We start from the raw sequence: 25347 nt of genomic DNA, 5'->3' as shown, positions 1-25347 counted from the left end.
ATTGACCCAATGACTAAAACATGAGGATTATTTTAACATTTAAGCCCAAAATTTTTATAATTAAAAAAAAATACACTTGTGAGTGTAGAATGAAATGTTTAAAATGCTAATAACAGTTTTTATAAAAATTAATGTATTATTACTTGGTCTTTATCAACTATAAACGTAACCACTATTCTTTTAAACAATGGTTGACGGTTTTTTTCCTTTTTTTTTTTTTTTTTTTTGAGCACCAGACTGATGTCTAAGATGTCCCGGCCACCGTCCATCTTCTCCGTTTAAAAGGTAAAGGTTTCATAAAAATAATAAATAAAAGAACGTTTCGCTAATTTTTTTTTTTTTTCTTCCAAACTATTGTAAATGACCAATGCCGCTACTTACGTCATGTTTCCCTACATTTCATCCAACCATTGTAAAATATATGTACAAGAAAAGAAAAATAACAAATACATATTTAATGACCGGAATGTGAGGTGGTAAATCCACCTCACCGTTTTATTAATTCATCCTATTTTTTAATAAAAAATTTAGTATCAATTTTACCCTTTTATAAAATAACAACAAGGACCAGCACAAAAAAGAAAAAAGAAAAAAGAAAAAATCTCTCTGCTCATCATCCCTTGAGTTGAATTGAGAGACGTCGGGTCGGATTATCTTGAAAAATATGCCCTCAATTGTGGAGAATGTGAATTTGATAATTGAACCAACTTTGATTGAAAATAACCCAATAGAGCATATTCTCAAAATTTCGTTCTCACGCTCCATTTTCAAACTTGGAAAAAACTGAAACTGAAAAGACAAGAAGAGTGAGAAAATCCGCTTTGGCTCGTCTCTAATCATGCTAGTAGTCCTTTTCTTCCCTCCCCTTTATTTTCTCTCCCTGGACTTGTCTCTACCTCTCTATCACTTCTTTCTTCCTCCATCTATAACACCATCATTTCATTTATGTTAATGTCCTCTCTCTCAAATTTCAGACTCGTTTTCGAAGGTGTTTAATCATTTAATTTCAGTTTTTTTGCAAGTGCAAGCGATGAGGAAGGGATATATTATAGCGTATATATATATTAAAGGTTATTTTAGAAATAATAGTGGGTGGGAAAATAACATTTTAATTTATTTTTTTTATGCAATTTATGTGAAATGTGGGTAAACTATAATGGAAAATTGGTCATTTAGAATGGTCCATGGAAATAGCTAAATGAAACTAGGGTAAAATCGGCAAATATGGTTTCAAGGTGAAAGACGGGGAAATTGTTTTTTTATTTTTAAGTTTATATTTGTTCTCCATATATTAATTTTTAATTAACTATGAGAATTATTATTGGCACTCTAAAAAATTTAATTATGTTGCAATCATATTAGATTAAGAATCTGATTGTGTAAATCTATATCTAGGGATATCTTGTAATATTCCCTAGGGTTAGATATTATCTTATTAGAGTTGTAATTCTATTAGGCTAAGGATTTAACATTCCCTACTACTATAAATAAATGCACAATGGGGTGAGATAACACACGCCTCACAATTACACATCTCTCTCTTTCTCGCAATGTGCCGCACCCCCTCTCTGTCCTTTATATGATTTAGTAAATTAGGCCTACAACAAATTATGCACTTTAAAGTTCTTATATTTTAAAAAAATATATACTCTTGTAAGGAGTGCAAATTATATTTTTACAATGTCAATAATAGTTCTCTTAAATATTTGTCATCAATATAACAATTTTCTTTGAGTCCTTTGAAGAGTAAGACCAAATGAGTTATCCAACTGTTCCGATTACAAGTGATGCCGTTCCAATGACAACAATTAACAGAACTACTCAAATGCACAAAAGAGGTGCATTCAGTTTGGTTGCTTATAGCTAACAAGTCGGCACACACATATGTGTGGGAGCAACCAAAAGTACGCAGCTGATTTTATTTTATTTTATTTTTAATTATTATTATTTATTTTATTTTTGCTTAGAATTATCCAAACCCCTATTTACGTTTGAAGAGACTTTCATGGCATAAAAGAAACGAAAAAGCGAAGACCTCCGTAGGTCATGACTAAAACAACTAAACACAGCTGGAGATTAAGAAGTTGTTTTGCCACTGGTACTATGTAACTAATCATATTTTTTCTCATTTGTAAGTATGATATTTTAAGTTTAACTCGTGTAAATTGCGAATTCAATATCAATTTATTGTGTTGGTTTTCATTTTAATACTATTTAGTAGCATACACGGCATGCAAGAAAATAAAAGATACGACGTCTCTACAAGAATGCATGCAAATTGTAGTAACCAGTCGAAAGTGAAAGTAGAAGAGATAAGTTTCTAATTAAGAAAAATCATCACTTTCAATTCCAGAGGAATGGCAGGACGAAAATGAAATAAATTTTTCTAATCTCTTAAAAATGTAAAATCATTCACTCTACCTTTCATTTGAGCTTAAATCATGTCCAATCCAATCTAATCAATCTTAAGCACCAAATGAGCATAAAAATTATCATCGCATTGCAAACCCTCCAATACGTCGAAGAGAGATTTCCTCTTAAGAATGATTACTTCCATTCCCAACAAGGCATAAAATTCAAAACAATCGTATAAAAGCAATGATGGATGTTTATTAAACAAATAAGATATAATGAAGAGAATAACGCAAGAGAATAAGATATTGCTTACCGTAACTGCATATATTTTATATATATGTGTGAGCAAAAAGCAAAGACCTAGTTTCCCAAAAAAAAAAAAAAAAAAAAAAGCAAAGACCTAATTCGAGATGGTGTGGTTTGAAGATTCATCGGATTTAATTCGAGATGCTTTTTATTGAGGATTGCCATAATTAGTAATTACTTTGATTGTACTCTTTGGAGGATAGTTAACTTTGTTAGTTGTGCGAGACACTATTTCTCCTTTTGTTCGGGTTGAAATCCCCGACTAGATTTTTATCTATGCCCATTATGCACCATATCCTCTATGCTTTGTACATTTTTCTCTTCTTCAATGAATATTGTATTTTCTCAACCAAATAAAAAAAAAAAACAAAGACTTGGTTTGCTAAGAAAACTGGCAAACAATCATGACAGCACATTAAGGTACTTTTTTCCAAACCCTTCAATACGCCAAAGAGAGGTTTCATAACCCTTCAATACGCTAAAGAGAGATTTTAGAACCCCTCAACGACTAAAAGACTTCAGTTTTATTTGATCACTTTCAATTCCCTAGGAATGGCAGGACGAAAATGAAATAAGTTTGTCTAATCTCTTAAAAATGTAAAATCATTCACTTTACCTTTCATTTGAGCTTAAATCTTGTCCAATCCAATCTAATCAATTTTAAGCACCAAATGAGCATAAAAAATATCATCGCATTGCAAACCCTTCAAAACGTCGAAGAGAGATTTCCTCTTTAGAATGATTCCTTCCATTCCCAACTACCCAACAAGGCATAAAATTCAACACAATCGTATAAAAGCAATGATGGATGTTTATTAAACAAATAAGATATAATGAAGAGAATAATGAAAGAGAATAAGTTATTGCTTACTGTAACTGCATATATTTTATATATATGTGCGAGCAACAAGCAAAGACCAAATTCGAGATTGTGTGGTTTGAAGACTCACCAGACCTAATTCGAGATGCTTTTATTGAGGATTGCCATAATTAGTAATTACTTTGATTGTATTCTTTGGAGGATAGTTAACTTTGTTAGTTGTGCGAACATTTTTTTTCTCTTTTTTGGAGTTGAAATCTTCGGTAATATTTTTATTAAGATTCATTATGCACTTTATCATCTATGCTTTGTATGTTTTTCTCTTCTTCAATGACTATCATACTTTTTCAAAAAAAATAAAAAATCAATCAATCAATCAATCAATCAATCAAAGACCTTGGTTTGTTGAGAAAAATGGCAAACAAGCATGACCACATATTAAGGTACTTTTTTCCAAACCCTTGCACTCATTATGCACCTTATCATTTATGCTTTTTACGTTTTTCTCTTCTTCAATGACTATCAAACTTTTTCAAAAAAACAAAAAAATCAATCAATCAATCAATCAAAGACCTTGGTTTGTTGAGAAAAATGGCAAATAATCATGACCTCACATTAAGGTACTTTTTTCCAAACCCTTACACTTCAAAGAAAGATTTGCAAGCCCTACCAAACGTCGAAAAAGAGATTTCAAACCCTTCAACATGCCTAAGAGCACTTCCACCGGAATACCATTAGGCCGGCACCCAGTAAAAAAAAGGGGCCGGGACTCAGTCAATCCGTTCCAGCCCGTTCAATTGCCTGGCACCCAGCCCAAGCTGGTCTCCAGGCCAGCCTAGAATTGACAGAGCCAGGGACCGGCCTATTAGCGTGCGTTTTGTGGGAATGGTGCCGAGGAAACGCAAGACGACTGAGCAAGAAGAAAAGCAGTTGGTGGCGCCGGCGAAATCAAGCTGGTGACTCGTGGCGCCAGCGAGGAAGAAGGTCAAGGGAGCTCAGAAGAAGAAAGAGCAGGCGAAGAAGGAAGAGGTGGAGGCGGAAGAAGCGGAAGGGGAAGCTGTGAAGGAAGAGGAGGACAACTCCGGCGAGAGCAAGGCGGAGGTCTAGACTGAGACTGGTTGGCCCAGCTTTAGCACCGACCCAAGTGGAGAACAAGAACAAGAAGAAGAAAGAGAAGGAGAAAGTGGAGGTCGAGGCGGAGAACAAGAAGGAGAAAGGGAAAGCGAAAGTGGAGGACGACGGAGAAGGTACGGAGGCTGACGATGACAAGTCGGATAAGAGGACCATTGTAATAAAAAATAATAAAATTGACCAGTCTATTTTTTTTAGGGGTAGAGATGCTTTGACTTATTACTGTTCATTGAAGTCTATTACTGTTTATTGAAGTGGATAAATGGGCTGGGTGCTGGCGCAAAGTCTTAGGGGTGGAGTTGCTCTAAGAGAGATTTCAGAACCCTTCAATACGCTAAGGAGAGATTTCAAAACCCTTCAACAACTAAATGACTTTAGTTTTATTTGATTTGTTGCAGAGGCAATTTTTATAGAATGATTTATAATATAAACAGTTCTGATAAAAAACACGAAATTCTATGAATCAGTAACGAATAGTTTTGAGTAGACATTCCTACTCATCCTATGAGTACCAAAGTATTGTTCTTTTGTTATGAAAGTGATAGCGTCAGTGAATTAGATACTTTGTTGTTAGGGGGAAGGTAAATTGGTGGGAAAATCTACACTAAGGTGCACAAGCATAATTACTTTCCGTCATTGCAGTAAAGCGTCATCCGCATGATGGATTGTTATTATACAAAAAATATTTCTCATTGTGGTTCAAAACAAAGGAATGCAAAGAGGGGAAACATGGAGTGTAAAAAGAAATCACTCCCCGAAAGCAGATGACATTGAAACTCATGATTGCTTGAAAAATAACACAACCACTGAACCAGGATATTCTGTAAGATAACATCCATGAAAAAAGGGACGAACTTAAAATCTTGAAATCACATAACGAAAACCAAATGTGCGTTTCTTCTTCTCCATTGAAAGAGTAGTCCAATTTGGACTACTGCCAACATTATGAGTTTTGAGTTCTCGACCCTTCACAGAAATAACTTAACTAAACACATAGACATAGTCGTTATTGCACGCTTATCAAGCAGAAATTTGTAGTTCTCGACCCTTCTCTACCTCAGCCGGTTCCATCTTTACCTTCCTCAAAGAAGATAGTAGCAACCAAGTACTAGAAACAACACAACAAACACAGCAGCATGAGCAGCTCATAGCCAATAGTTAGTACTCGACTTTTTACTCTTCAGGAGTCTTTCGGTAGTACTTCTGCACCCCTAGCTCGACCTCTGTTCCTCAGAATATTATCCTTTTGCTGCTTCCTTCAACCTTTTTCAATTACCTTTCCTGGTTCTGCAACCTCAGCAATAGGTTTTGTTATCGCTACTTTCGGTACCCACAAAAGCAGAAAGATAGTTTCATTTGTTTTGTTAGTTGGAAAGTCCTGCATTTGGTGTAATTTTCTCAGCATAATTTCTTTTTGCCCATTATTTTTCACACTTTTTTTCTCAGCCCACTTGGGATTTCACAGCTGATAGTCGACAAATTAGGATCTCTTAAAAATTTTATAGATAATACAACAAAGAATGTACAATTCTAATTTCAAACAATGTAAGAAAATGCAAATATGTACACCATTGAACTTACAAAAGCGGGCCAAACTTCGAAGCAATGCATGCTTGCTTTTTAGAAGAGAACCTCTGGCTTTTGGGCTTACAAAAATGCCACCTCAAGACTCGTTTTAATAACTTACAGACAAAGAACGAACTCAACTGCAAATTTCCCCTTCTTCGTAGGGTTAACTAGATAATAAGCTAATCTAGCTCGTGCGTTGCGGCGGAAACCAACTGTTTCAGCCTTTCAGGTGTAACTGCATGAATAACATCATTCTCTAGTGCTTATCAAGAGTATTTTCTATTAGCATGTTTACGCATTTTATAGTATGTCCATCAAAAAGTAAATAAATTCTTTATTATATTTGTTTTCAGTAATCGTACTTGGTGGTGAAACAAACAATGTTTACTGATGCATTCAGACAAAGGACAGATAATAATCCGCCAATGGAATTAGATCTATGCAATCAATTGAACATGTCAAGTAACATCATATTCAGTTGAATCCAAACTATAGCATGGTAAATAAAGACAGAAAATGATACAACAATAGAAACTTCTGAGAATAGACATAAAAGAATTTTATGTTCTGAAAACTTCTAAAAGGAAGAGAAAAGTTTAATGCACTCACAACATCCTCCATTTTGGTACGCTATCCTTGCATGGATGATAAACAATATCTAACATAGCCATTCTCACAAATTTCAGAGAACTTTTCAGTTTTAGGAGTGCTCAGATTGCACCCATTCCGATCTGGAATTAAATAAGAACTCAATTAAAAACTTTAATCCTACAATTTAATGGTGAAAAACTAAAGTAGCCATAAACCAAAAGATCTAAGTGACAACTTGGACAGACGTTACGAAAATGCAAGACGCGACATGCATTAAAACTTCTAGAAACTCGAAGGATATAATTCTCCTCTCCTTATATTCTTCCCCTGTCTCTAACCAAATAAAAATTCCCAAAAATATGCACAAAAATTTCTATAAAAAAATACAAAATTAATCCAAGCAAAGAAAAAGAAACGAAAGCTCTTCTGTCAGATTCCGTTAGTTTTTTAGTAACCAGCAGTGTGTTTCATCCTCTCACCAATTAATTAATAAGTGAATAAACAAATTACTAAACTTTGTTAATCACAAAAGGCACAAAGCAAAAAAGGAAATCATTTACCTTAATGACAAAGCACTCTGGAGTCTGAACGGTTACATTTTCTTGTTGTTTAAAAACTGAAAATCTACAAAGTGTTAACATTTGAACATAAATCAGAAAAGACATTATCACTTGGATTTATCCCAACTGTAACGTAAACTACCAAATACCAAATTAAATACTCGAACATGACAACCCCAAACATAAAAAATTTCTATATGAATTCAAAACAATATTAATTAGGGCAAAAGAACCCCAAACATAAACAAAATCCCAAACCAATTTAAAAAAAAAAATTAAAAATTAAAAATTAAAAATTAAAAAAAAAAAAAATTAAAAAAAATAAAAAAAACTTAGGCCAAAATAGGCCAACCCGTGCATTCCTCATCCTTCCCTCCTTCCCTTGTTCTTTTTTTTTTTTTTTTTTTTTTGGGAGAGTTTTAATGAAAAACCCACGATACTGTTCACTTTAACGAAAAACCACATTTTTACACTAAAAAGTCAATCCTGATACTATTCACTTTACCCTTTATTTTGTCCTTATCATTAAAACTCAAAGTTTTCAAATCATTTTCATTAGTTTTCTTTTTTATTTTTTTTTACCCTCATGCCATTAATCTGTCTCCTCTTAGAATTATATAAACAACAGCAGAAAACATTAATACAATAATGAAAATAAACAGACGTTAAGAAAAGAATAAAAAAACCAATTACGCATCAACTTCGTGTTTATATAAAAGAGATGAGATTATTGGAGATACAAAACCTTGGTTAGAGTCCAAGAGCAAGGCTGCATGAAATGATGAAACTTAAAACAGAGATATTACATGGATCAATCGTCATTATACGAAACACGGAAACTGGTAGTGCAGCTGGATGCCTCAGGATCCTCATCCCCACAAAAGTCATAGAACTTGGCAGCATATGGTGGATTGTCAGGTCCCAATTCATAGGATCCCCACATAATGGATCCGGAGGGGATCCGTGTTCATATAGGAGCAACCAAAAGTATGCAGCTTGGACGGCATGAAAGAAACCAAAAAACGAAGACTTAAAGAGTTGGTCGTGAACACAAGACAAGAAAGTTGTTTTAGGACCAAACGAGCATAAAAGTTAACATCGCATTGCAAACTGCCAAACTGAGAAAATTGGCAAACCACCAAGACCGCACATTGATTTTCCAACCCTTGAATGCGTCAATGAGAAACTTGCCGTCGAGTACAATTCAACGCATCACGACGTAGATTTTGTAGTGTCCCGTCCCGCACGCTGGAGACCGGGTCTATGTCGCTCATTGCCACCAACAGGAACTCCTCAAGCAGACCTCTCGGTCGCTTGATTCACCATCTCCAGCTTATTCAGTTATTAAGTGAATTATTTTCTAACAGCTAATTTCTACCATAGAAAACAAGTGGAGCTCCTCCCGAGTCGACGCATAAAATTCCACGCAATCATATAAAAGCATTCAAGGATGGTTATTAAACAAAAAAAAGATTCCCCTTAGGGTTCTAAACAGAGGAATGCAAAAGGGAAAGCAGGGAGTGTTAAAATCAATCACTCCCCAAAACGAAATAGTTATCCAACCGTCCCGAAGGATCGCAGATGAATTTCAAACTCTATTGCTTGAAAAATAACAGAATCAGGATATCCATGAAAAGGGGACAAAGTTCAAAATTTGAAATCACATATAGAAAACTGAATGTGTTTCTTCTTCTCCATTGAAAGATAGTTTGGACTACCACAAACATTATGAGTTTTGAGTCCATCCCGAAAAAGGATATGTAAAGAACAGAAATAACTTAATTTAACTAAACAGACAGACCTAGTTGTTATCCCACGCCTATCAAGCAGAAAACTGTAGTTCTTGAGCCTTCTCTACCTCAATCGGTTCCAGCTTGCCTTCCTCAATGAAGATAGTAGTAACCCAGTACTAGAAACAACACAACTAACACAGCAGCAGGAGCAGCCCATAGCCAATAGTTTGTACTCGACTTCTTCCTCTTCAGGATGGCTTTTGGTAGTGCGTCTGAACCTCTTGCTCGACCTCTGTTCCTCAGACTGTTATCCTTTTGCACCCTTGCCTTTGCCGGGACAGGAGCTTCAACCTTTTCAGTTACCTTTTCTGGTTCTGCAACCTCATCAACTGGTTCTATCTGTTCCTCAGGATTGGTATCGGGTGCAGATGATGACTTCTTCTTTGCCTTCTTTTCACGCTCCTGAAGCAAGTCAAAGTGGTAACTCGTGTTAGTTTCTAATACCAACCAGATTAACATAGATAAAGTAATAACAAGAAATAAGTTAATAGATAATTACCTTCAGCTTCTTCTCGGCTTCCTTTTGAGCTCTAATAGCTGCTTTAGCTGCATCTTTCTCTGCCTTCTTCTTCTTCCTCTCCAAGGCCAGCTTATTTTTTTCAATCTCCTCTTCTCTTTTCATCTCCTTCAACTTAGCCGGATCAATTTTCTCTTCTTTTAGGATCTCCTTTTCAGAAACAAATATTTCCTCGTCAGCCACATCAATATGCTCGGCAGCAGATTTAGGAGCAGTTGCTTTATTTTTGGCTTCTTTCTGAACCTTCTGTGTAGTCGAACTATCTGGCAGGGCAGATCTGGTATCTTCCTTAGCTTGTTTTGCATTAGATTTTGGTGCTGTCTCTACCACAGGTGCTTCCACAACCACCAATGGCTTCTCATCTGGGTTTCTTATACGTCCATCCCTACTCATTTGACGGCTGTCCAGAGATGGCAAAATTCTTTTCTCATAATCATCTCTAAAATCCTTGTTACTGTTCCAGAGGGACATAAATTTCTCAACCTAAAGAAAAAACAAAGACTAATATTTAGAATGCAGATGTTATACATTATATGGAGGAGTTAAATTGCTATAAACAATGCATAGTCATATACAAACCTCTTCATTAGAAAGTGCTTCAAGTGCTTTGACATTGTTGGTAGCAGCAAGATTTCTAGCTTTGGTCATGACCCCACGGCTTTGGTAGAAGCCAGCATTCTGAAAATCATAATAATATAATTATAGGGCGATAATATCACGCAATGCAATCACTACATGCACCCCTTCATGTCAGAAGGATAACTGTTAATTTTGAGGGCATTCATTACAATAATTAGACGACAGCACACCGCATCATCCCCCTAAATATATATACTCACAATTTCATATTGCAAAGGTCTAAATAAGAGGCCACATACCAACCCAAAAAACTCAACTTTTATAAAGCAAAAATAGATTACAACTGAACCAAATTTCACACAACATGTTTCCAAGTTCCAATATAATTCTTCACAACACACCTTTTCATCTTTTTAAGTTCATTAGGTTTTTAACATGGAAAAAGGACTGATGGAAAAGTGTTGCCAAAAGTTAAGAAACAAAGTGAACACTTTTTATAAGCAACCAATAAACAAACCAGATGAGAAGCAAAAACAGAAAGCTAAGGTAATCCTAACTATAATTACTTATATATACTCAACCTTTCACCTTCCCTAGTTTCCCAGCTAAAAAACACATCTTTCAGCTTAACGGACTGACAATGTTTGTTAATTTAAATTGCATCTAAAGAAAGAGATATGCTTTCATCCTGATTGTTAAAAGTCAGATATAAACAGCACCTAAAGCTATTCTGAAAACAATTTTTGGCACGGTCAATTGACCCAATCATTCATATAGACAACTATGCCCACATATTTTACAGTGAAAACACAAGGATCTGTGGCTTGCTAAATTGATGTAATTAAAATCACTCAACACTTTAGAGATTTTGAGCACCCGAATTTTGATAATTGAGACACAAGCATATATATATATATATATATATATATATATATATATAAAATAGAGAGAGAGAGAGAGAGAGAGAGAGAGAGAGAGAGAGAGAAACTGAAAATGACTTACCGCCTGATCAGTCTGTAACCTAAGCTGACGAATATTTTCGAATGCTTTATCCCTCTTCTCAGTTACATTGTTCAGATCTTCCTGTAATGATGCAATTGCCTTGTCAATCACCTTCACTGCATCATCAAGGTGCTTAATTTTGGCCCTAACACCATCTTGCTCCTTTTTTACTTCCTTTAAGTCACCATCCATAAGCTACATCAACACAATTTTGCAAATGATCAGTACGTATTATAAAATGATGCAATTCTGCAGCACAAAATTTTCAGGAATTCATTGAAACATAAAAGGCTCAAAAAGATACAAGTAAAAACAGAATCCCCTTACTTTAACTTGGTCCTTGAGGGCTTCTTTAGGAAGCAGTTTAGCTAGCTCAGCCTCACGAGCAATAACTTGTCCCCTTGTGTTCTCAAGAGCCTTCATCTCTTTAAGTATTTTCTTTTCCTCGGACAATGGAATGCTCTCATGTTGCATATAATACTGCAACCCTTGGATCTGTTCCAACAGTATGTAATGGGTGAAAAAGCCAAGAAGTCATAGCAGCAGGAAAAGATAGGAAAAGAAAATGATGAATTTGGAGATGCACAGAGCTTGGAAAAGAAACATACACGACTGTTAAGCTCCTCCTCTGATGAACATAAACCACCACTGCGACTAGCAGTGTCTGCACTGCGTATCTCTCCAAGAGCCTGCCGCAGAGGCTGTAAATCCTTAAACTTCTCACCCACAATTGACCTAATTTGCCTGTTGTCATTCCTCAGAGCCTTAATCTTCTCAATCAGTTCTGATCTTTCAATCTGCACAGAAAAAATAAAAAGACAAATAAAAAAGAGAGAGGAGGCAATAACATAGCAAAATCAAAGGCCATTCTTCTAAAATTGAAAATGAACAACAGTCCATTATACTATGTATTTCCTAATTTGCCTTCTGACACTACATACTAATTTCAATCATCTTTAGAAAATAGATACAGCAGAATTTTATAACACAATATTCAACAAGAACGATGCTCTTGAATCTTCTGTATACTTCTTTAAAATTTCTGTATACTTCTTTAAAAGTAATTTTTTTGCTATCATCTTATAATACAAATCAAAAATGGATATAACATCTTGCATGTACCAATAGACCTGGTTTGGGGGGAGGAGGGGGAATCAGTTTCCACTATTAAACATAACTGGTAACCTCCAAATAGATATGTGAGCTATACCCATCCCCCTCCTGAGCCACATTGTCTCCAATGTGACTGCATAAAAGAGTCTTCTCTGGTTGTTTCCAAATGACAATTCATGCAATCATGGATGTCCATGAGCATCTATTATAGTTCTACAGTCATATTGTAAACATTGCTACAAGAAGGAGTCAATAATCTAAAACAAACAGATAAACAGCTACACTACGTTTACAGCAACACTCAAACAAATGGGATTTGCTAATAAGGTCAGAAGATTCTACTAACCCTTTTTGCTCGTAGTGCTTCAATGATGTCTTGACGGGCTTTGTTCCTCTCATTCACCTCTTTAGAAGCATGATCAATCCTCGCCTTTATTTTTGGATCGTCGATTGTCCGGTGCCTGACGAAGTAGAAATAATGGATCTGCTTGGGAGCAGGCCACTCGTCAACTGCATCCTTGGGGAAGTTTGGAACCGAAACCTCGTTGACTTCCTTTTTGTCTGATTCATCACCATGCGATCCAAACTGTATGGGCTCATTACCGCCCGGACCTTGATCCAATTTTCCATTTTCCTTGGCAGAATTCCCTCCTTCAGTGACAGCCCCCACTGGTCCTTGGATCACCTCAAATCCCACAACTTCAACACCCATGATTTCAACAAAAGAACAGCCTTACAAAACCAAAATTCCTGATGTAGAAGGCAAATATCATGTTATATAAAGAAAAACAGGGGTAACCAGCAAATGCTTCAAGAAATCACATTTTAGTCAATCATACGAATACCTATATAAAACAATAAATTAAAAACAAAGAGAAGACAATCCAAAAGTTACAGATTTAAAAGCACATTTCCATTCAGATCGTCAAAACAAACAAATCTAAAAAAAAGGAATAAAAACCCAGCTGATATATGCAGCGCATGGCAATCTAAAATCCTTCACAGATCATTCAAACACCAAAACAAGATAAACCCAGATCATACAATTAAATATACAAAATTACCCAACCGTCAAAATCACAAGATCAATACATAATTACAGCCGTTAGACGTATTTAATTTTCAATTTCCCCAAAAAAAAAAAAACGCATCGAATTACAGAACCAATTCATGCATAAAAAAGATCGGGACTTTACATCGAACAAGCAACAAAATCCAATCAAATCAACCCAACACACACGATCCGAACACAATTCTTTCACCCAGAACAACCGAGACCAATTGGATCAAACCCATGAACCAAAATTAACCCAGAAACAAAAACTGAAAAAAAAAAATTTCGGGGAGATTCTTACCAATACCAGGAACAGAAAAAACGGAAGCAGTAAGAGAGAGAGAGGGAGAGAAAGAATATCCTTTTGGTAAAGAAAAAGGGCCCCCAAATCCAAGTACAGAAAAAACCCAGAAAATGGAAAAAAAGGATATGGTCAAGATCTCCTTACCCTTTTATTATTTCCCCTTCTTCCTTCCTTCCCTCCTTCAAAGTCCTTCTCTTTCTAAATCCTATTTCCAAGAGAGAGAGAAGTGAAAGAGAAGGAGGTGAGAGAGTGAGTGAGTGGTGGTGGGCTAGATTTACCCTTACTAGGAGGAGATGTTTACTTGTAGAGAGAGAAGGACAGACATTTATGGTGAGGCAAGAGGATTTGGGGTTTGCTTTGTTTGTAACTTCTACATTCAGTAAATATTGTTGGACTAAGTAGAGAAGCGTTTTATTTCCCGTCCCTTCAGTTACAAATATAATTAAAATTGGGCCCTTTAATTTTTTGGGCTTTCCGGGCTTTCGCCTATAATAATAAAGTGAGTTTTGTTATGATATTAATTACTGTTTATGTGTGATTGTGTAAATCATTAATAGATAAAATAGGCCGCAATAAGTGTTTTTTTTTTTTCCATTAGAGCAATAAAATTAGTAAGTTAAATAATTTTTTTTTCCATTTGGAAAATTTATCGCTTTCTGTAGATGCCAGTCAAAAATTAATTTAGTGTATGAATTTTGTTAAGAATACTATGGTATTACAACTCCTAAATACATTATCAGTAGCCAACTAATTTTTTACACGATCCGAACAATAAGATAACGGTATAATACAAAAAATAACACGAAAAATACGATTCATTTGAGAGGCCTAATTTATCGTAAAAGAATATTGAACTAATTTTTTAATAGCATAAAAAAAATTAATAAACCAAATAAAAAAAGTACGAACATATGAAGTACCAAACACAGGATGAGGATCATGTCCAGATCCTCTTTATGAGAATCTTAAGAATCAATTCATTTTAATCGTTCCTTATACATCGTGTGATTTTTATTAAATATTTTTTGTGTTTAATTTTAAATAAAAAATTAAAAATAATTTTAGACCGCAAGAAGACTGATGAATAGATAAAATAAACTACTTCATAAAATTCTCACAAAGAGAATTCGGATAAAATCATGTTCCCAAACACGGGTAGCTTCACCGGCCGTGGTAAAAACTGAAAACGACCGTGACGAAATGTGAATTTCGATGCGTACAATGAAACTCGATAGGTTTCACGAAACGACGCGGTTTAGAAAGGGACTTGCCGTCATCGATGATAAATCGATGCAGCTGATCGTTTTGGCTTTGCGCTCCGTCTCCGCACTCGCCATTGTATACACGTGTTGTTCGCTAACGCCACGTTTGGCAGCGGGTCACGAGGGAAGTGGAGTGCAGTAGAAAAATCAGATTAGATGTGGATGCGGACGACATCATCGGAATGTGAAAGTACGAATGTGCCCATCTGGGTTTTCCAGAAGGGTACTTTTGTACTGTTGTACGCGTATGGTGTTGAAAGTCTGACTGTATTGTGGGTGGGTTGGCTTTTGTGATGAGATTTGGTTATTCATGGCATTTATGGATTAACTGCTTTTTCGGGGACTAATTTGCATTAGATTTCTAAATGCTGCTTTTGGATATGCGGGAGCAAAACTGAGAAAATGTTGTAGTACTTTTTAACTAACATCCAATTTTGGTAGATTATGACGATTATTTTAAAAATCTCCGTCTAGTACGGTTTAGGTCTCGTTTATACACTAAGTGACTGATCATTGTCCCGATTAATGCTCTAAATATTTGAAAATTAAGAAATAACACCAGTCTAAACCGCCTAGGCACCTACTAAACCCATCCAGACTCGTCCAGGCCCACCTAGCTCGAGACTCACTTAGACATAAAATAGATCACTTTCATTTTGCATTTAATTTTTTCAATAAATTGTAAGAGACTTATTGCATACTTAAATGAATACACATTGTATCCTTTGTTCCCCACGTTTTCATTATGTTCAAATACTTCATAATAGTATACATGTCATTCTACTTTATAGTTTATGTTGAAATTATATATATTTTAAGTATAAGCAAACATTTATTTACACGAAATATAATATATTTACTTAAATCCTAGCGCCTTAACTAGTCACTCGACTAACATCTAGTGTCTTTTAGAACCTTGATTATCTGTGACTACATCATATCCAAATTGTGAATCACATGGAGTTGATTTTTTATTAGCAGCTACCTTTGTGGATATCGGCGAGGTAGAGGCAGCTTCGGCGACATTCTGCCTTTGTTATACAAGGGTTCGAGTTTTTTTGCAATTTTCATCTTTTATTGAACGAACTTATTTGGTTATTTTTATTTTCTCATGAACTGACTGGTGTAATTTAAATTGAGGCTCTTCCCATTCGATAAACTTTAATCTTACAAATAAAAAAAAAAATTTAAGGTCATTTATAAGTTGTATACGAGTTAAATCTAGTCAATACACATTTGATCTAATGTAAATTGGGTTGCCGATTTTCAAATCGGACATATTGTTTTACATCAGATATACTCTATTTTTGTTGGAGTAAACCAAAAGTAATCCTTAGGTAAATATATTAAAGAAATTCATACATATTCTTACTATTTCGTGAATAAAATTAAGTTAAAAATCAAACTTCGCAAAACCAACAATTGGACAAGTTTATCAAATTGGCAATTTTTTGGACAGGCCCTTTATGCAAAGGGATCTTTATTTATTTTTTTTTTTTTTCCAAAAAATGAGGATTACGTGTGAGACTCACTCCATCTCGAACTTTAACGATCCGAACCATCTATTTTGTAAATCTCAATTCATAGATCATCCTTGCAAAAATTCAATTCAATCCGAAACCATTTGCCTATTTAATTATCAAAATAAAATTTCATTGTTTCTTATATAACAAAGTATTCGTTAATTTATTTGAACCCAATTAGATGTCTTATAGATTTTCGATTTGACTAATATTTTGCAAGGATGATCTATGAGGTGCAACTTAAAAATAACGATTTAGATCATTAAAGTTCGATGTAATATGAACCTCACAATCAATCCCCTTTTTTATAAAAAAAATAGAGATCCTTTCCTTCAAGATTTCCTTTTTCTGGAAAACCTAACTTGCAATTGGACCTTATTTATCACGTTTCAATTTAGAGTAAGCTAAAAGCTGCACAAGAAACGGGCCGTGACCGCATAAAAAGAGAAAAGAAATGGTCCATGCTCTACATGCTTTATTTATATGTAGGTCGGGCTGGTCAGCACTCACTAGTGGACCAACATGCACCAAATTCAAATATATATTTCAGAATTTTGGATTTACAATTTGACTAGCTAAAGTTGGAATTATGAGTTGGGGTCGAAATTTCTAATTTAACTTGTACTTTTAATTTTATAGGTCTTTCATATTAAAAATGAGTATATTTGTGCATGAGGTTTGTAACCCTCGTAGTTTAAGAGTATTAACTCCTGCATTTGAGGGCTTGTTTCCGAACTTTCCTGTTAAGTGCCTTGTTACTTTTTTTCTTACTTCGTCCAACAACTCTTCGATTCCTAAGTCAGGTCCATCACAAATGGTGATAGAGATGTACTCAATGCATCATCTTTTGAAACTCGTGTTCTTTGTAGTGTTATTTCGAGGTGGCAGTTAATGATTGGCAAGAGATACACCACTAAATGTCGACCACCTGATAATCTCGAGCGACCTCACGTAGGTGCTGACATTACGTTGGGGTAGTAGGGTTATGAGTCAATATTATATTACAAATTTTATCCTAATTTTAGTTTATTTTGATTATTATTTTGGAAAAATTTTGATACTTTAAAGTGTATTTTTAATATAGGACTTTCAACTTCTTCTGTGGTGAAATGTGATCAAATGGATGAATTTTGGAGTAATTCCAATTGAAAGACGTTCGTAAATTGTTGAGCTTGAATATGTCAAAAATATCAGATTTTTCCATTAAGCGGTTATTTTATGGCGATAGAATAAATGAACAGTGCGCAGTGCTGAAATAGTGACGTTTCGGGCTTGAGTGGGAGTTTTGAGCCCAATACAACATATTTTGGATTCGGCTGCTTTTGAAGATGTGTTCAGATTGTTCAATCTTTAAAACAAGCTATCATGTCCGGATTTGGAGGAGTTTTAGGACTAAAACGTGGCTGGACAATAGCAGTGCATATTCTCCTAGTCTAATTGGACTTTTATTTCTAGTTTATTTTATTATTATTTGGTTTCCTAGTCAAAGCCTAAGACTTTTATTAGGGATAATTGGAATGCTTATGTAATATAAATAAGGTTTTTAGCCAGCCATAGGGGTTCTCTCTTCTAGGATGCACTTGTGGGAGATAAGAACTTGGCTAGGGTTCTTAAAGAATTTCAGACTTTTACTTTAAGGTGTTTTCGATCTTTTTCTTAATAATAATATTTTCTCTAGTTTTTATTATGAGTATGCGTAACTAATTCCTATTGCTAGAGTTAGGCCATAAGCCTTAGCATGAATATGTGATTTTATTAATTTGCTTATGAATGGATGTTACGCTTGCTTTGAATTATTAATCACGGGTATAAACTATTGAATTAACTTAGTGATCGACTACCATTAGGATAATTAGACAAGTAATTTGATGCAATTTCTGTTGGAACATCACCCTGAAATTGAGGAGGGCTTCTTGTGATTAGTAATTGAAAGTTCACTTAAGGTGAACATCACACTCTTAAGGGTTGCATGATTTTTCAAAAGGTTTTCACAAAACTTAATGAGTCTTGCATGTTTATATTTGATTTGAACATTACAGACGGTTTGCATGTTAGGTCTACGTTTTCACTTGAACATCTCAAGGAAAATATGCATTAGGAAAACCTAACCTTCAAAGCATGTATGTGGAAATTCATAAGTAATTGGTATAATTTCATAGGATTGTTAACGGTGAAGGTTAAACCCTCTTTCTCATAATTATTTTAATTTAAAGACGTTTTTCTCTTTGTTGCTATTATTTCCAAACTTTTGAAATTCTTTTATTGTTAATTAATCTTATCAAATTCAAAAATCTCAAATCTTCGATAAAAATCTATCTTGATAATTAACAAAGAGTTAATTTAATTACAAATTAGTCAAACAATCTTTGGGGACAGCGACCTTGCATGAGCGATTATACTACAATTATGTTGTAATCTTACAAGTATTTTCGGTGATTTTAATCCTGTTAATTTGCGGGTACTAAAAATCCTACCAAAAAATTGGCGCCATTGCCGAGAATTGTTTTAATTAATTTATTTTTATAATATTCTTAATTAATTATTTATGTTAAATAAATAAAATAAAATGTTTTAATTTTGATCTTCGCTTTTCGTTTTTTTTTTTTTTTGCAGGTTACTGAAATATGTGCATGGTCAGCACCAGATCCCACTTTGCAGAGCTGGCACAGTTTGATCCAGAACCGGAGCGCACATCGCTACATCGGTTGCGAGAAAATAATTTGCCATGGACTGTTCATTGCAGGGTACTTTATGCAGATTTGTTTACTGATTTGACGAACAGTAAGGTTACAATGGCATTGGCATTACCTGCAGCAGGTAGACTACTCAGGGAGTCATTGGTAGCCCATGCGAATGATGTTCTATATTGTATTGTGTATCCCGCACAAGAAGAGGGCTATGCTTTTGAGATCAAGCACCATATGCTTGAAATTTTACCAACTTTTCGTGGGCTGCCAAATGAGGATGCAAATATACACATCACAAAATTCATTTTGGGCTGCAAAAATATTTTAATCAGGGGTTTTTTTTACAAGGCCATCAAGCTACGTCTTTTCTCTTTCACTTTAAAGGATAAGGCGGAAACATGGTTATTCACTCTTCCAGCTAATAGCATTACTACTTGGCAGCAATTACATACAAAGTTATGAACAAATATTATCCAACATCCAAAACATTGAACTACAAGAGGGAAATTATGACATTCACTCAGAAGCCGAATGAGGAGTTTCATGAAGGGTGGGAGAGATATACAGAGATGTACATGAAATGTCCACATGCTAATATTGATTCTGATACAGAGATGAACATATTTTTCGATGGGCTTAATCCTATATCTAAGAGTCATGTTAATGCATGAGTTGGGGGATCACTAGCAAATAAATCAGTTAGGGAGACATTTGAATTATTTGATATGATGGCCACTGAATCTCATCAATGGGCAGCCGAGAATTCTCAAAAAACGGGTGTTTTTGAAATGTCAAATGGATCTCCTCCACACAGCAGATTTCTGCACCTATGCAGCATCCACAACTTACTGCAGCGGTTTGCAACATCTGTAACTTACTCACACATCATATTATAGGCTGCCCATATAGGGATGCATATCCAGAGCTTGTTGCAGAGCAAGTTAATGCACATTCAAATTTTTATAACCCATGTTGGAGGGATCACCTGAATATGAAATGGGGAGGAAATCAGCAGCAGCAGCCTTTTCAACAGAATCGTGTGTAGTAGCCAGTTGTGCAACCCAAACGGTCATTAGAGGACACACTTCAAATATTCATAGAGTCTACAAAAGCATACACAGACAAAAATGATTAGAATATGCAAAATGTACAAGCTTCAATTCAAAATATGGAAAGCAAAAAAAAAACAATTTGGGCAGTTAGTAAGTCATATCACATAAAGGGAGAAAGGGAAATTTCCTAGCCAAACAATCCTTAATCTACAGGGTTCAAAAGAATGCAGTGTTGTCAGAATTTTGCGTTGTGGTAAAAGTTATGATAATCGTGAGAATGCTAAAATTGAAGAAAACTTGCAGAATCTGTTGATGCACAGCAGCCTGCCAAACACAGTCCAGCACCAGAAAAACACCCAAAATGTGTTTATGAGGCCCTGAATTCCGTACCCTCAATTTAATAAATAATAGGCTAAAATGATTTGTCAAAACTTAAGAGTATTTTTGTCATTTTATCCTTATTTAACTGAAATTTTTTACCGAATGACTAAAATAATTTATGGTGGACAAACTCAGGGACCAATTCTATCAATTTTAAATCTCAAAGATCTAAATGATGAGATATATCTAAGGATCATTTTGACTAAAAATCCTTTAAGTTTTTAGGATTGTTGGGCCTATATCTTTTAGTCCCTTTGAAGCCTTTGATTAAGACCATTGTGTGATTTGGGTATCAACTCTCTGTTTTAGTATCGCTTGTACAGAATAATATAGTATCCGTATTTGTAATCTAGTACAGAAAATGAATTACAAAAATTCAATCGGAAGATCATTTCAAGGAGGAAATGACATGGATTATTCACTTTTCCTCATCATTTTAGTGAACCCCTGCTTCTCTATTTGCCACCCCCTTCAAAGTGCCTGAGAAACCCTTAGCACACATAAGAAACAAATAAGGCGAAAGTGGACACCCTTGTCGTATTCCCCTCTCGGGGACGATGTGTCCTAACATCTTGGCCCCTTTGCACTCCTTCATCGCATGTCATGTCTCAAACGCTGCCATAATGCTATCAACTATCAATCTTTGGGGACAAAAGCACTCTGATTCTGTAAATAACTTCCAGCAGCACCAATTTCAATTTGCAATCGATTAGCAATCGTCTTCACCAATTTTAAGAAATTCTTTATAATTAAATTCCTAAAGAAAATGAATAACAGAATTTTCAGAACAAGCATAAACTCATCACACTAATTTTGAGACCAAAGGGATGTGGGATTCACACTAAGTGGAGAAGAGATGATAACAATATCAAATACTCAACTTCTCCACACTAACTCTGATAAGATGAGTTGGGCAAGTGCAAGTAGTTTATAGCCCAATTGGATAAGAGCATTAGTCCATATAATTGAATTTCCGTACGTGAATTTCTTTCCACGTAGTTTAAATGATTTGGTGTTTATTAAAATAAAATAAAAATAATATTGGTAAGATAATATTTCAACGTGAGGCCTACTTCATTCGGACCGACGCTCATTTTCTTACTTTGTATTTTAATTGATTTGTGTTGATTTTTCAAACGTGTTAGACTGTTAGTGTAATTTACCTTACAGAAGAATGTTAAAAAAAATTTAAAATTTTTTCTTTCCACATTTGGTCCGCTGATACGGTCAGCAAGTTTTGTGCTGCATTGGGCGTACGCGTAATGATTGGACAACGGATTAACGTCACGACTTGGTGGAATATTTTGGCCTCCGCGCACCATGCGATGTAGAATGTTCGTTGCTTCCGGCGTGGTGCACACGGTAAAACATAGTTTGCGTGTGTGTGTGTGTGTGTTTTTTTTTTTTTTTTAACATATTTTTGACCATTTTGTTTAGGCTTGAAAACACATTTGGTGACTGTTTTCTTCAGGAACGACGATATATTGTTCTCAATTTCCATCTAGATAATAAGTTTTATAAATGGGATTTTTTTTTTTTTTTTTTTTAAATACCATGTTCAGTGTTTCTTTAAAGTAAAATTGACCTTTTATTTTTTCATCTTCATTCACTCAGATCTTTTTTGTTTCATCAATTTTGTCCATATCCTATTTTTCTTGCGAAAAAAAAGGGAAGAGAAAGGATCTTCTTCGGTGGATCCCTCTTGTTACTGTTTAGTCCCCTTCGTTTCGGAAGTTGCTTCTATTTCTACATATGTTTCTTCTGCACTTTTCCCTTTTTCTTCCGTTTTTGAGGTTTCTTTCAGTTTCTTAGTAACAATGGGTGACGATATCTGTCTAAATAGTAGACAGAGGATTAAATATATTATTGACCTCAAAGAAAGGTTACATCACATCGTAAATGAAGAGATCCTGAATAAAATTAGGAGGATCCTCGAACTAAACTACTTTGTTGCTATTTGAAACAGCAAACTGAGCTAATCCATTACAGGTTCTAGGGATGTGCAAGGTCTGTGTGGGGTGTAGAGTTGCCGCCACATGCAGTGCGTCCTCCGCTAGCAAGCAAAATGCATACAAATCCTGTGAGTGTTCGTTGATCGTAAGCCTGAGTGGAATCGCTCTCAACCACAACCTGGTGTACTTACAAACCTTGTGCAAGCCGAATTCTTTCCAATACTGAACCAACAACTCAATATGCAAATCATAAAAATTAAACATTTATTTTATTTATTTTTTGTTCACACGGAACTTATGTGGCATGTGTATCAATAGAATTAGGTTTCTTTTGTGCTATATCAGAAAATTTACTGATTTTCTTTACTTACATAAACGGCTTGGGAAAAAGTGACTTGAACTGAGCATGTATATTTTTGTTATTTCCCCAAGAAGAGCCCAATAATGTCTGCAAAACAAGTCTGTACATTTTTATTTGAGTAATCTAAATCACTACAAATAGATTTAAATTTAAATGCAGATGAGTGCACACTATTCTAAGAAAATTGAACACGTCTAGATTTGTGTAAGTCCAAACTTAATTGATACATCCCGATCCAAAAATTGGGGTGTGCTGGTCGTCACGCGAGGTGACGTAACCAAGTACGCAATGTGGAAGTAATAGAGTGAAAATACGAGAAAAATAAAGTCGACAAGATAATTTACAATAAAAAGATCAGTGAGTACTAGTGACAAACATAGAAGGAAAAATGCAAAGTAGAAGTTCAAGTATCCTAGGTGCAGTCCAGAATAAACAAACACTACACAAGAGTTAACTAGAAAGTCCTACATGAAGGGTGCTCTGTCAGAAATGCCTCGATGCCTCCTTCGTCACCCACGTCCTCCCTACCGAAAACTTGGAGGGGCGCAAAACAGAAAACGTGAGTGGGCAAAAACAAAGCTTTTCAAAATCATTTCATTCTCAAAAGTTATAACCTCTCTCTGTAAAACCTGTATACTTTCTAGAAATTACCATACGTACTCGTATATCAAATCATGCTAAAACGATAAAACTCAAATATGCCATGCCAGAATATGCCGCGTCAGAATATCCAAACAAATAGTATAAACATCAAGCATGTGAGATAAAACAAATCATAATATGCCAGTAATATCAGTACGTCAGCCGGAGTTACCTAAAGTGACCTGTACGGCTGAAACTATAGCTCCTCAACCGCTATCCTGCACACGAGTCGGAACCACCTATAGTGGTCTGTACGACAAGTTGGTGTATCTAAATACGCTTAGTGCTACGATCACGTGAAGGCTGTGCGATGTATCGTAAGTCACCTACGAGTCAGAACCACCTAAAGTGATCCGTACGACAGGCTGACACCTGCCTTGGATCCAAGGTGAGCCTACGGTGTGGGAAGTGAACGATCACGTGAAAGCTAGGCCCTACTCTGGCGGAGCACAATCACCGAGGTGCAGGAATATAAACTATAACTCAATCTTATCAACACTACATCTATAACTAACAACATACTCACCTGACTTACCTGAGTGTCCGTGGCACCAAAGCATAACCAACACAATCACAATAATAATATCGATGATATTCGACATGGCATTTCAATTATAAAACCATTAAAACGTAATTTCTGGAAAGAATACCAATATATATATATATATATATATATATACACACACACACTGAAAACAAAAGCCCACTCACTGATACATAGAAGGGTCGTAAGCCTCGAGCCTCGCGTGGCTGCGCTCGTCCTCCGGATAGTCCTCACCTATATGCGAAACAACTATATAAACATCAAATTAACGTACATAACCAACCTTAGGTAATAACTTCTCATACATTGCTCAAATGGGGTGTTTGAATATACCAACGTGCTCTACTTAACCTCACGAACATCCCCATATTTTTAAAATAATTTTCTGACCTCTCATGCGCCTCCACGCGCCGGCCACGCGCGGGCACGTGTCTGCCACTTGTGTGGAACCCTAACGCCGTTAGAGAATATTCCGTTAAAACCCTAATAGAAGTTAACGGCCGTTACCTGACACCGTTAGAATATTCCATTAACTCTAACGGAATATTCGCCTCCTTCTCCGTTGAGCCTCGTCGGTCGCCGCTGTCCGCCGCCATCAGCGCCACCGTCTGCAACTCGAATTTTCGCCGGTTCTTGGAAAAACTTCAAACCTTAATATCTACTTCATTTCTCAACTAAATTCCATGAAATTTGTATCAAAATGAAGCTTACAACGAGTAGAACAAAACCTTGCCACTTTTGGAACTTAAATCCAACAGAATCTCGCCGGAGAAACCTCAATAATCTGGCCAAACCTGCAACTCGATGAACTCGAGCTTCTCGACGTTCAAAACACTTCAAAATTACTCCCCAAGCTTTGTGAAGAGGTCCTAAAGCTTTCTAGAACCTTAAAAACTTCTAAAAACCTCACGATCACATGTGCATGAATAGTGCACCAAATCGGGTTTCCATGGTTCTCGGGTTTTCAAAGATTTCATGTCGATTTAAGGGTATGGATGAGCTCCTGAGCTCACAAAGAACACACAAAAGTAATCTCCTTGACGTCGATATGTGAAAGATGAAGGTAGTTTGAAGAGTGACCGTACCACTTGTACGGACAACAGATGAAATCTGAGAGAATGTGAGAGAGAGAGTCACGGGAATGAAGGAGATGGGTGTGTGTGAGTGTGTGGTCCAAATGGCAGCCCACCAACCAAAAAACAAAACAAACCAAACACCCTACAACACTAATTAACGTCCAGGAGCAAAA

The 25347-nt window shown here is 35.6% G+C and overlaps 1 protein-coding gene across 4 annotated transcripts; it reads right to left on the bottom strand.

Moving 5' to 3' along the window:
- Window positions 1–8999: 8999 nt before the first annotated feature.
- Window positions 9000–14135, bottom strand: LOC137741738 (proton pump-interactor 1). 4 transcript variants are annotated; one of them, XM_068481455.2, is made up of 8 exons: window positions 13839–14135; window positions 12683–13086; window positions 11832–12020; window positions 11551–11718; window positions 11224–11418; window positions 10222–10320; window positions 9625–10125; window positions 9000–9527 (listed from the first exon to the last, which is right to left on the bottom strand). In XM_068481455.2, exons 2-8 carry the CDS (start codon window positions 13046–13048, stop codon window positions 9216–9218), a joined length of 1830 nt encoding a protein of 609 aa, XP_068337556.2. In that variant the 5' UTR covers window positions 13049–13086; window positions 13839–14135; the 3' UTR covers window positions 9000–9215. The 4 variants fall into 4 exon arrangements, with proteins under 4 accessions (XP_068337556.2, XP_068337555.2, XP_068337558.2 ...); XM_068481454.2 differs by having other exon boundaries at window positions 13692–14070; XM_068481457.2 differs by having other exon boundaries at window positions 12683–13068; window positions 13839–14040.
- Between the last annotated feature and the right edge of the window lie 11212 nt (window positions 14136–25347).

The sequence above is a fragment of the Pyrus communis genome, chromosome 11 (genome assembly GCF_041283825.1).
Source record: "Pyrus communis isolate YQ-2024b chromosome 11, ASM4128382v1, whole genome shotgun sequence".
Classification (NCBI taxonomy): domain Eukaryota; kingdom Viridiplantae; phylum Streptophyta; class Magnoliopsida; order Rosales; family Rosaceae; genus Pyrus; species Pyrus communis.
This window is presented reverse-complemented; position numbering and strand designations above follow the sequence as displayed.

Bases quoted from the DNA above. Each gene is read 5' to 3' on its own strand.
- LOC137741738 (XM_068481455.2), bottom strand. From the start codon at position 13,048: ATGGGTGTTGAAGTTGTGGGATTTGAGGTGATCCAAGGACCAGTGGGG. The intron at 10,321-11,223 runs GTAAGTCATTTT...TATGATTTTCAG, and splicing joins GGTTACAGACTGATCAGGCG to AATGCTGGCTTCTACCAAAG. The intron at 9,528-9,624 runs GTAATTATCTAT...GACTTGCTTCAG, and splicing joins AAGCCGAGAAGAAGCTGAAG to GAGCGTGAAAAGAAGGCAAA.